The 13,060-nt window shown below is 37.1% G+C and overlaps 1 protein-coding gene across 1 annotated transcript in view; it reads left to right on the top strand.

The window, feature by feature from the left end:
* The first annotated feature begins 3,839 nt into the window (after positions 1-3,839).
* The window catches only part of LOC132308932 (uncharacterized), a 35,499-nt gene continuing 26,278 nt past the window's right edge, over positions 3,840-13,060 (top strand). The window contains exons 1-3 of the mRNA XM_059807233.1: positions 3,840-4,228; positions 5,465-5,539; positions 6,982-7,132. Of these exons, the coding sequence (XP_059663216.1) occupies positions 3,884-4,228; positions 5,465-5,539; positions 6,982-7,132 (571 nt within the window). The 5' untranslated portion in view covers positions 3,840-3,883. The remainder of the gene's footprint in view (positions 4,229-5,464; positions 5,540-6,981; positions 7,133-13,060) is intronic.

Raw genomic sequence — 13,060 nt, 5'->3', positions numbered from 1 at the left:
CTCATATCTCATGTATAGTGATGTACCCATATCTCGTGTTTTTATATGTACTTTATAGCCTACCATGAATCCAGACTAAATTTATTAAATTTAGTATACATTCTAAAATAACAATAGGTTTTCCATTCACAAATTTATTTTCATTATATCATGCTCCATTCAAGATTCTTGCACTGCTTATAATTCTAACTTGGAAACTCTGATATATTTACAATCTCAAAAATAACTATCAATGCTCCCTTAACCGCATTCCTTTAACAGTGTGTTTTGGATAAATCATTCAAAAGAACAAAAAGAAATAGTATCAAAGAATTGTGTTGCCAGATCAGGATTCTCTAAGTTAAAATCTTTTTATATTATTTTAAGTTGAATTATTATGGTTTTAACATGTGTCATTTCACATAAATATAGGCTGACAACACTTCACATAATTTAGTGATAAAAAAAGGTATAAAACGATAACGTTTTGAAGAAGAAAGACAACTTCAAGTTTCCAATCACCCACCTCTCTCTACCAGTATTCTTGATTTATTTTTTTTCATTTCATCTCATGCAACTGGATTCTCAGTTTATTCCTTTAGTTTTGACAATGTTTATTCTTTCAGTTTTCGAGAATGTTTCAACCATGTTTTGCCAATGTTTTTCTTGCTTGAGATGAAAAAAAAAAAAAAAAACTCAAACAAAGAATAATAGTAGAGAGAGGGGGGTGGTTGGAAAACTAAAATTGTTTTTCTTCCTCAAAACATGGTTGTTTCAAACTTTTATTTTTTTATGACTAAATTATGTGGACCGTTGTCGGTCCTAAATTTAGATGAATTGACATATATAAAAATCGTAACAATTCAACTTTAAATAATATAGAGAGATTTTAACTTAGAGGATCCTAGTCCGACCATATTTTTCTGTTATATCATCTTCCAATCTGCCTAATCTCTGTTGCCATCATTGACCTCTATTTTTTCTGTTACATCATCTCCCAATCTGCCTAATCTCGCAAAATATAGGAAAACACAATGCTAAAGTGCCTTGTTTGTTCCTTCAAGCTGTTGTCAAGAACAGTTGCTACCATCCTTGCTCTTTTATGTCGAGTGATAAAGATCAAATAGAAAAATATGTTTGGGAAAAAGAAAAAAAATTAAATGTGGCTATTAAATTTTTTTTAATGGAGGATAAAAGGTATCATTAGGGTAACTTTTTCCTTTTCTTCCTCTAATATGTTTGGTTTTCAGCCATTAAATTATTGTATTTCCTCTATCACATGGTGCAAACAAAAATGCATTTGAGAGGAAACAATTATACCTGGATCAGATCTTCATCCACATATTCCTTATTTCCATAGACAGACAATAAGATGTTCCCCAGGTTATCTCTGAATTAGCCATGAACCACAGGGTATTCACATTAAGCCCTAGACGAAATCAAGAATATCTGAATAAATACCAACTCAATAAAGTAGCTTTGTTTGAAACGATCAAAGATAAATGAAGCAATCCCTTTTTGTTTCAGTAAGAAGTCAACTATCCAAAGAAAAGGTAACAACAGCTTCATTCTCCAATCATCCACGATTGCCTTTGTTCATACCACCATCACAATTTAACAGAACAAGCCCTCGAACCAGGGATTCAGTTGACTCTGCTCAGTGGAAATGAAACAATATAAAGGAAAGGAAAAACAATACAAAAGCTCCATTTGTTTTTTTTGGACGGAAAATATTTTTTAGAAATTATTCTTTTATTTTTGGTGTTTAGTTGATCAAAAACTTAAGAAAAATTTGTATTGAGTGAAGTATTTTATCTAAACCTAACAAGATATTTTAAGTCCAAACAAATGTAGTGTCAAAATTTTCCTTATTGGAACCAGTAGGGGATTCAAATTAATGTATTATTTGAATTTATATTATTTGTTACTTGCATCACCAATTCTTTATTTAAAAAAATATAAAAAGATAAATTTCATAGTTACAAGTGTAACTACATATTATTATTATTTTTTTGCACGTGTCGTAAATAGTTATATCCTAGAGTATCCTTTTCCCTCATTTTGTTTTTCTATTCAACCAAAAAGAGAGAGAAAATCGTACCATTTCATGCCATTTTATTACTTTTTATAATAAAAGGTAAAATTTTGTCAATCTAATTGTTTTGATTAAATGTCATCTCATATATGATGGTATTTATAATATATAAGGTAAATTAGATTGACCTCTCAAGTTTGGACAAATTACATATAAATAGACCATTTGACCCTTTTTACTTTGAATTCTCATTTGAGTGTGAAAAGTTAGTCGTGCCCTTTATATTATATTTTTTTTAATGAGAAATTACCTTTTTGTCCAACATTATTTAAAAATACTCCCACTCAAAGGAAGGGTAACATGGTCATTTTATAAAAAAATTACCGGAGGGAGAGTCACTAAGCACATGCACCAAACTTCATGGATAGTCAAAGTAATAAACCTCAAATATTCTACCCGTGTGTAATTTTACAAAACCTTAGGAAAGTCAGTACAATTTACTTTAACATTCATAATTAAGAATTTTAATTCATAATTTTTTATTCTTTTCTTTAATTAAAAGTATGATATTGTATGTAATAGAAAATATAAGTTCAAATATTATTTAAGAAATGAAAAAAAAAAAGGAGAGATAATCTTATCATATATATATATATATATATTTTTTTTTTGATAAAAGATAAAATCTTATAACCAAATTCACACAATTGGGAACATTACATAAACCCCCTGAGCCCTGACTTAGTGGGGGTATTTTTGATAATAAGTTAAAAAATAATCCCTTCATTTATTTGAGGGAGGACTTTTGGCAAAAATAATTTTTAAATAAAAAGTTTACAGCAAAACACTCTAAGGTGGAGGTTTAGATGTGGTTTATAATAAAAGAAAAAATGTATAAAGAACCCTCACTTTATATAATATTGCTAAATTTATAAAAGAAAAATCTATTTATTTTTTTGGGTAACAAATTAACAATGTTAATTTCATCGCCCTATAAAAACGTATTCAACTAGTTCTCAAAATTGAAGCTAGCACAGAAAAAAAAAGATCACCAAATTCTATGTCGAAAATCAAATATGCATGTTAACGTTTTTTTTTTTTTTTTTGTTTTTTCAAAACAAAAAGAGCAGGATTTTATTCAACGTAATTCAAATAATTACAATAACTCATCACTGCTTAAGTAGCTTGTACACTCATCCACATCTTGCTTACAATTCACACCATATTTAACTAAAAAAAATGTGGAAAGTAACAAGCTTCTCCATGGGAAATTATCTGAGTTCCTTAAGCATCATCTTCATGTTTTCCATTGTTGCTTTCGGTAACTGCAGTCACCATATTAAGGAATCAGTCTCAAAGGCTGCATTACACATCTCAACACTGCGACCCATCTTTCCATTAACAATAGTTATGTAGTTGCAATGAAATCAGTAAACAAAGTCTAAAACAAAATTTCTACACTGTTTTTTCTTGTTTATTATTATTATTATTATCTTTTACCAAATAATGTCAAAATCAAGTATTGAACTGATAATTATAGAATTTGATGGGTATTCAACCATGATTTAAAAATTCGAATCAAAATAAGGCTATAAAATCGAAAAAAAAATATTGATTCTAAAAATGCAAGCACCATGCCACATTCCAGGTTTATGCATTATTTGATTACCAATATATATATATATATATATATATATATATATAATGACATCTCAAGCTTATACAATTTTTTTTTTCCACTTCAAACATATCCGTGGAAAAAAGAAAAGAAAATGTATTGATAAATATCTACTCTCTTAAAGGGTTTAAAGGACGAAACCCTTTAAAAGCCTAAACCCTATCGTTGCTCGTGTTGGACTTAGAGCTGAAATGGCCGGTCCATTGCTACGATCTCTCTGGTCTACCACCAGAAATTCTCTCTCCTCCAACAATTCCAATCCGTCCACCCTTCTCAAAACCTATGCTACCCCCCGCGCCACCGGCCTCGCACGAGCCTTCTCGGCAGCGCCTGCTGCCGCAACCTCCTCCGCCGTTCCCAGCGGCGCGCTGGATCCGAGCAGGCTTCGGAACGTGGCAGTGATTGCTCACGTTGATCACGGCAAGACCACTCTCATGGATCGGCTTCTCCGGCAGTGTGGCGCCGACATCCCCCACGAGCGCGCCCTCGACTCCATAAACCTCGAGCGCGAGCGAGGTATAACTATTGCTTCCAAGGTATTGCACCTTCTTAAACCCTAAAGCCTCAGTTTGATTGTTGTAGAATTGGACAAAGAAGGAAAGAAAAAATAAAAATGAAAATTTGAATCTTCAAATGTTTCGTGCTGAGAATTGAACAAAACAAAGAAAATGAACATGACGTTGAATTCTCTGTCAGGTTGTATCAGATGTAATACTTCAATTTTATCTGTTTACTAAAGCAGCCAAAAGATATTCTAATTTCTTAAACTCTACTACCTCTGTCTGTGTGATTGCCAAAGAAGTGAATGAAAAGAGCAAAATGAAATGAAAGCTCAAGTCTTCAAACTTCTCATGCTGATAACTTCATATACTATATCGGGTTGTATCAGCTGTAAAACTTCTTTCCCTCTGTTCTATGAGCAGGCAAACAAAATAGAAAGAGGAAAAAAAACATAAAGGAGGAAAAATCTTTCTATTCGGTCGTGGAATTGATTCCTGCATAGTTGTTTTCATTCCATGGTTTCATGCATTGTACTGTTTGGGTAACTTTTTCAGTATTTTTGACCTGAACAAACTAGACAAGCAATTCAATAATTTGGCTTAGTTGAGTTTTTCATTCTCTGGAAACTAAATGGAAAACCGAATCTCTCAGGCTGACCAGGTTTAGTTGAAATTTACTAGTATGGGTGGAGATGGATATGTATTTTTAAAAAAAACTCTCTTTCACATTAACACAACACATTATATAAAATTGGATATTCTCTAATGAAAATTTTCCTGCTGCCATGGCGTAGAATCAAAATCCAACTCATGTACAAATTACTTAATTGAGATATGAGATTTTTTCGGGGAATGACATATACTAAAACGAACATATCCTTAATGGATTGCTTTTTTTTTTTTTTTTTTTCCCCTTAAAGGATTACCCATATTGCTTGATTCATGTTAATAATAGTATGAGATTCTATCACTAATGTATGACATTGTTGGGATGTTATGAAGAACTTGCTGAATGCCAATAGGACTTTGACCCATTTCTTCCAAGTGGAGATAGGAATGATGCCTTTGTGCTCGAACCACATAACAACACTATATGTACCAAGTATACTGACCATAGAGCTGTTTTTGTTTGTGGATTTTATTTTTAAATCTAGACTCTATTTCATATGGATGTTCATATTGGACCTTCTTTTGTTGATGATATCTTGAGTATTAACATGACTCCAGAATGAGGTATCTAAACAGGGTATTTGATTCATGTTTATTATGCAGGTTACATCCATTGCGTGGAAGGACAATGAGCTAAACATGGTCGATACACCTGGACATGCAGATTTTGGGGGTGAAGTATGTCTCTACAAATGTGTGTTATTTTTTTTCCTTTCCCGATTCTACAAAGATTTCTATTTAGTGTAGAGTTATTAATGTATCAAGGTAATAGTTTAGAAGATTTGCCATGAGTTGAAATATTGGAAATTGGGATCTTTGGGCCTTTTTTCGTGCATGCTTTATGAAGCTGAAGTGAGGTGCTTTTTTGATATATCTGACAATTCATGAAGCAACTGAACCATTTTTTCTTTCTATTATTTTTCTTTCTATTATTTTTCTTTCTTCTATAGATTTTAAACAACTGAAGTTTAGAGCTTAAAACATTTTGTAGGGTATATTTGTCATATCAATTAAAAATATAAAACCTTTTCTGCTGAAAGTATTTGAGGTAGTGTGGAAAAACTTGTGGGGTAAATGGCAATGGATCTTAAAAATGATATTCGGTAAGCAAAAAAGCAAGTAAATTTCTTTTAAGTCGCATGACAGCCACACTGTTACTAATCACAAAACTTTAGCTGTACTACAATCATCACTACTGCAAAGAAGCACTTTATTTTATTTTATTTTTTACGTGCTTTTATTGTTTTTTTATTCATGTATCCCTTTTTTTCCCCAAAAACTTCTTACCATATACACTTCGGAATTTTTCCTTGCTGCAAAATGCTGAAAGCAAAAACACAAAATTGGTTGTTTTTATGCTTATCAAAAGTTTCTTCAACAAGCCCAAACAAATGTGCCTTCGAGAAGATTTTTAGAATTGCGATGTGCACAGTGTCATCAAGGAATTAGAAATTTGATGTTGCTGGCCTAAAATCCCTTCACATCTATAATGGAAATGCTTCATGTGCAGTTTAGCTTTAGATTTCATAAACTCGTAAAACATGGTACATAAGAAATAACTTAGGAAAATGAACAATGGGCAAGAAATGAATAATATACATTAGTTCTCGGTGTAGAAGTAATTATTGGTTGTTTTTATGCTTATCAAAGGTTTCATCAACAAGCCCAAACGAATGTGCCATCAAGAAGATTTTTAGAATTGCGATGTGCACGGTGTCATCAAGGAATTAGAAATTTTATGTTACTGGCCTAAAATCCCTTCATATATATAATGGAAATGCTCCATGTGCAGTTTAGCTTTAGATTTCAGAAACTTGTAAAACATGTTACATAAGAAATAACTTAGGAAAATGAACAATGGGCAAGAAATGAATAATATACATTAGTTCTAGGTGTAGAAGTAATTATTGCATGAGTTATATTTCATAGACATCAGGCAAGTTTCAAAGCATGAACTTTCAGTGTTTCAACTTTGAAGTATCTCTCTTTATACTTTGTCTTGAAATGCTTAAACAGAAAATATTCACACAAAAGAACAATAATAAGAACTTTAATATTTTTATTTATTGTGCTTGTAACTGATATTTATACAAATTCAATTTTCTTGGATGAGTACATAGGTTGAGCGGGTTGTTGGCATGGTTGAGGGAGCAGTTTTGGTTGTAGATGCTGGTGAAGGTCCGCTTGCGCAGACGAAGTTTGTTCTTGCTAAGGCCTTAAAATATGGGCTGCGCCCTATTCTTCTTTTGAACAAAGTAGATCGACCAGCAGGTATATAACTTTTTTGGAAAGTTGTGTTTTCTACATTTTTATTTAGACTTTGCTTTATATTTCATTTATGCTGTTTCCACTTTCCAGTGCAAAACAAAGGGTTTAAATAATTGTCTGTAATGGCAAACTTTTTATCCACTATGTTCCCCCCCTCCCCGCTACATCTTTTATTCCACTTTTCTTTTTGCCCGGTATCATGTATTTCTGTGTTAAGTTTTTATTTATTTATTATCATGTCTTATAACCTGATGGGTCCTATCTTAAAATCAAGACAATACCAAAACTTTCTGTTTTCGATCTCAATGGATCCCTATGACTGCACAGAGGAGAAGAATAGGTAGGGATGACATGATTGGAACCAATGACATTTTTTAACCCTAAAACAGGCCTCTTAAAAAAAAAGTTTCAGTTTGAGTCAAGTTTTATTGTTTCTATAAGTTAATTTGCTGATGATTTAATTTTATATACATTTTTCTTATGTTTTAAAAGTCATGGTTACTTTTGTAGTTTCTGTTCCCAAAACTCTACCCGAGAAAGCTTTAACCAATCCTAATCCTGGATATGAGGGAGGGCATCTCATTTGTATGGCCTATCTTCTACATGTGCTTCTCTCTCAGCTCTAAAACCTAGTTGAAGGTTGAGGTCTGCAAACAAATATAAATCTTCTACATGTACATATATGTATGTTTGAAAGTAAATAAGCTTGAAACTGGAAAGAATGAAATGAGTTATTGGAAAGAGCACTCAAGATTAGTCTTTGTGATACCCAAAACTATTACAAAGAAGATTGGGAGAATTGATTTTGTGGTATCAGTCACTCTTGTTCTTTTTAGAAACATTTGAATTATTTTTTCCTTTCTGGTTTCAATTAATGAATATTCTAATTACCAATTTTGGTTGGATTCAAGTTAAGTTTGTCCTTTCTTTGATTGGTTTATTTATTTTTTAAAAATCCTATCTTTTGTTGTTCATGACCATATATTCGCAAACTCAACGATAATATTCAACAAGAACACAAGGGAGAGAAGACACAAAGGGGAAGTTCGCAAACTCAACGATAATATTCAATATTCCAAAACTTGGTTCTCAATTTTTTCAATAAATAGATTCAATAAAAAGCGTTCAAGAGGGGAATGTATCCCAAATACAAGCAAAGAAAACAGGGGCCTAGGGCCCCAAGGAATCTAGAAAATCAATAGTCACCGCAGGGGAGTAACAATATCTACCTGAACCCCAAAAAGAAAGGGAACTTATAACAAAAGATTTGAGAGCAGCATCCGAGGATTCCTGTCCTTCGAAAACTCTTTTATTACGCTCCCTCCACAAACACCACCAAAGACACAAAGGAGCCATCCTCCACTGTCCTCTGGCTTGTGGACCCACATACACCCCTCTCCAAGCCTCTAGAAAACCTCTCGTCGATCGAGGCATGACCCAAGAAACTCTAAAAAGACCCAGCAAAAGATTCCAATAGTCCGAAGCCATTGGACAATGTAAGAGAAGATGATCAATTGGCTCTCCATTGCACTTACACAAGTAGCACCAGTTAACAATAATCTGTTTTCTCTTCCTCAGGTTATCAAGCGTTAAGATCTTGCCCCACACTGTTGTCCTGGCAAAAAAAGCCACTCTCATTGGTACCTTGGAGTGCCAAACTTCCTTCCACGGAAAAGAAACCCCGACTGAATCCGAAAAGCATCCAAAAACGGATTTCACACAAAAAGAACCCCTAGCCGAAGGAACCCAAACAAGAGAATCCCTGTCACCACCACTAAACTCCTGACTATACAAAAGCTTCAAAAAACCACATACCTCATCCAACTCCCAATCCTGAACAGATCTCCGAAAATGGACATTCCAGGTCATCCTCCCGCTATCAAGACGATAGTAGTCAACAACCAAGGCATGCCTATCAACAACAATCTGAAACAAAGTAGGAAAAGAGTGAGCTAAAGAACGGTCACCACACCAAAGATCCTCCCAAAAACGAATGTCCCTCCTATCCTGAACTCGAAATCTGATATACTTGGAAAACTCATTCTGCCCCTTCCGAATGGCTTTCCAAACTCCAACACCTTCGGGAATCAAAACCGAACCTGAACACCACCCCCCAATTTCCTCACCATAACAACCCACAACAGCTTTCCTTCATAGTCTATGGTGCTCAATACCAAACCTCCACAACCACTTCCCTAGGAGGGTCCTGTTAAACGGCACAAGTCTCCTAATCCCTAGGCCTCCAGACTGCATAGGCCTACACACCTGATCCCAACGAACAAGATGATACTTAAATTCATCCCCTAACCCTCCCCATAGGAAATTCCTCTGCAGTCTCTCAATCGAAGCGGCTACTGAGGATGGAATTTGGAAAAGGGATAAATAATAAGTAGGAAGACTCGACAAAGTGCTCTTCAACAGAATGAACTTCCCACCTTTCGACAGGTGTAGCTTCTTCCACCTTGCAAGCCTCCTCTCCACCCTCTCAACCACAGGATCCCAAGCCCCCCCAGTTCTCAAAGAAACACCCAAAGGCATGCCCAAATAGGAAATCGGAAAAACACTGACTCCATAGCCCAGAACCGTGGCAAGACCGTCGATATTTGGAACCTCCCCCACTGGAATCAGAGCACTCTTCACCACATTAACTTTCAGACCTGAAACTGTTTGAAAACAAATCAGAACGGACCTCAAATACCTCAGTTGGGTCTCCTCCGCCTCACAAAAAACTAAAGTATCATCCGCAAACAATTAATGAGAAATCTCCAAATTATGGGCGTCATCCCTGCCACCTTGAACCCCTTGATAAAGCCCAACTCCATAGCCCTCCCCATTAGCCTGTTAAGAGCCTCTATAACAGTAATGAATAAGAAGGGTGACAAGGGATCCCCTTGACGCAACCCCCGCGGGCTGCTAAAGAAACCTGTCGGAGACCCATTAACCAACATTGAGAATCTCGCTGAAGAAATACAAAACTCAATCCATCTCCTCTATCTATCACCAAAGCCCATCCTTTCCAACATATATAACAAGAAATTCCAATTCACATGATCATAGGCTTTCTCAACATCGAGCTTACACAACACCCATGGAACACCACTTCTCAACCTAGCATCCACACATTCACTAGCAATGAGTATGGAATCCAAAATCTGGCGCCCCCCTATGAAAGCATTCTGCGATTCCGAAACAACATCGTCCAGGACCTCCCTCAATCTCAATGCTAGGACTTTAGCTATTAGTTTATAAATATAGCCCAACAAACTAATAGGTATAAAATCCTTCACATCTGAAGCTCCCCCTTCTTCGGTATAAGAGCAATAAACAATGCGTTCAAAGACATCTCAAATCGCCCCTGAGAATAAAACGCATGAAACGTACCCATCACATCAACCCTGACCACATTCCAACTTTCCAAAAGGAATCTCATCGTAAAACCATCCAGTCCTGGAGCTTTATCCCCGTTGCAACTCCTTAACGCCTTCAACACTTCCTCTTCTGAGAGTGGGATCTCCAGTCCGTCCCTAGTAATCTCAGAGATAGAATCAAAATGAAGTCCATCCAAACGCGGTCTCCAAGAGACAGGCTCTCTAAACAAGCCTTGATAAAAATCTGCAATCCCCTTACGAACATCCTCCTCCCTAACAAAAGCCTCCCCATCAACTGTGAGCCTCCCAATGTGATTACCCCTCCTATGGGCATTGGCAAGCCGATAAAAAACCTAGTGTTCTTGTCGCCCTCCCTAAGCCATAGAGCCCTAGATTTTTGTCTCCAGGAAATCTCCTCCAACAAAGCACTCTCTGCAATCTCAGCTTGGCACCCGGCCCTTCTGGCTCTCTGACCCTCATCAATGCCACCTATACCATCTCGACGATCAATCTCTGCAAAGGCCCGCACCTTTCTCCACTCAATAATTTTTTTTTTTTTTTTGATAAGTAAATTGTATTAAAAGCGTTCAAAAAGGGGAACGCGACCCAAACTATACAAAGACAAAACGGATCCTATGAATTCAAAGAGCTCATAAAATCAACAATCTCCTCAAGAGAGGAGTAGTCTCTCCCCTGACCCCAACAAAACAAATTACAAATGATAGAAAATTTTAACACCCCAATGGAGGATTCCTTTCCCTCAAAAGATCTTCCATTACGCTCTCTCCAAAGGCTCCACCAAATACAAAAAGGGATCACCCTCCAGAAAACTCTGACCTGAGCCCCCACCCATTGGCCCCTCCACATATCTAACAACTCCCAAGATGACCGAGGCATGACCCAATGAATACCAAACAGGCCAAACATCAAACTCCAACAATCATGAGCCACAGGACAGTGCAACAAAAGATGATCCACCGACTCCCCATTAATCTTGCAAAGACAACACCTATTAACAATGATATGCCTTCGCTTCCTCAAGTTGTCCAAAGTCAAAATCTTACTCCAAGCTGCAGTCCACACAAAAAAGGCCACCCTAAGAGGCGCCTTAGACCTCCACACCGTCTTCCATGGGAATGAGGTACCATGAAAACCAGAAAGGCACACAAAAAAGGACCGGACCTGGAACATCCCCTGAGAAGAAGGTACCCAAATCAAGGAATCTGCCCCAGACCCCTCCACCTCCTATCCGTAAAGAAGAGCCAAAAACCCAGTGACATCATCCAGCTCCCAATCCTGAAAAGCTCGTCGGAAACGCACATCCCAAGACAACCTTCCACTATCAAGGCGATAGTAGTCAGCAACCATTGCATGTTTGTCAACAGCAATCCTAAAAAGCCTGAGAAACAATAGGGCCAAAGGCCTATCATCACACCATGGATCCTCCCAAAACCGGACAGTTCTTCCATCCCGAACTCTGAATCTAATATGTTTGGAAAAGGCATCCCACCCCTTACCAATGGCCCTCCACACCCCCACTCCGCTAACAGACCTGACTGGTCTAGCTGACCACCCTCCTCTCTCCTCCCCAAAGCGACATGAGATAACCCTTCTCCATAATCTATGTCTTTCCTTACCAAATCTCCAAAGCCACTTACCAAGAAGAGCACAATTGAAAAGGGCCAATCTCCTAATTCCAAGCCCTCCCAACTGAATAGGCCTGCAAACCTGTTCCCATTTGACAAGATGATACTTGAACTCTTCTCCGCGACCCCCCCAAAGGAAATTACGTTGGAGCATTTCTAGTCTTCCAACAATAGAGGCTGGAATACGAAAAAGCGAAAGAAAGTACGTTGGAAGGCTTGACAAAGTGCTCTTCACTAACGTAACTTTACCGCCCTTTGACAGATATTGTTTTTTCCAACCCGCTAATCTTCTCTCGACCCGCTCAATCACCGGTTCCAACTTCCCACCCTCCTAGCCGAGTCCCCCAGCGGCAAACCCAAGTACGAGACGGGAAAGCGTTGCGTCCCACATCCTAGGACAGCAGCTAGAGTGTCCACCTCCTGAACGTCCCCCACAGGAACAATCACACTCTTTCCCACGTTAACTTTCAAACCAGAAACAGCCTGGAAACAAACCAAAACACATCTCAGATACCTCAACTGGGAAATATCAGCCTCACAAAAAACAATAGTGTCATCCGCAAAAAGTAAATGAGAGATCTCCAACTGCTGAACTGATTCAGGGCCAATCTTGAAACCCCCAAATCCACCGCCCTTCTCATCAGCCTGCTAAGGGCCTTCATAACAATAATAAAAAGAAAAGGGGAGAGAGGATCCCCCTGTCTCAGCCCACGAGAACTGCCAAAGAACCCCGACGGAGAGCCATTCACCAACACCGAAAACCTGACAGTGGAAACATAAGAAACAATCCACGTCCTCCATCTCTCACCAAAACCCATCCTCTCCAACAGATAGAACAGGAAATTCCAGCAAACATGATCATAGGCTTTCTCAATATCCAGCTTGCACAGAACACCAGGAGTCCCACTACGAAGTCT

The sequence above is a fragment of the Cornus florida genome, unplaced genomic scaffold (assembly GCF_030987335.1).
Source record: "Cornus florida cultivar Cherokee Brave unplaced genomic scaffold, ASM3098733v1 CherokeeBrave_3.0.0_Hap2_Chr05, whole genome shotgun sequence".
Lineage (NCBI taxonomy): Eukaryota > Viridiplantae > Streptophyta > Magnoliopsida > Cornales > Cornaceae > Cornus > Cornus florida.
The sequence above is the reverse complement of the archived record's forward strand: the minus strand, read 5'-3'. Positions and strand labels throughout refer to the sequence as shown.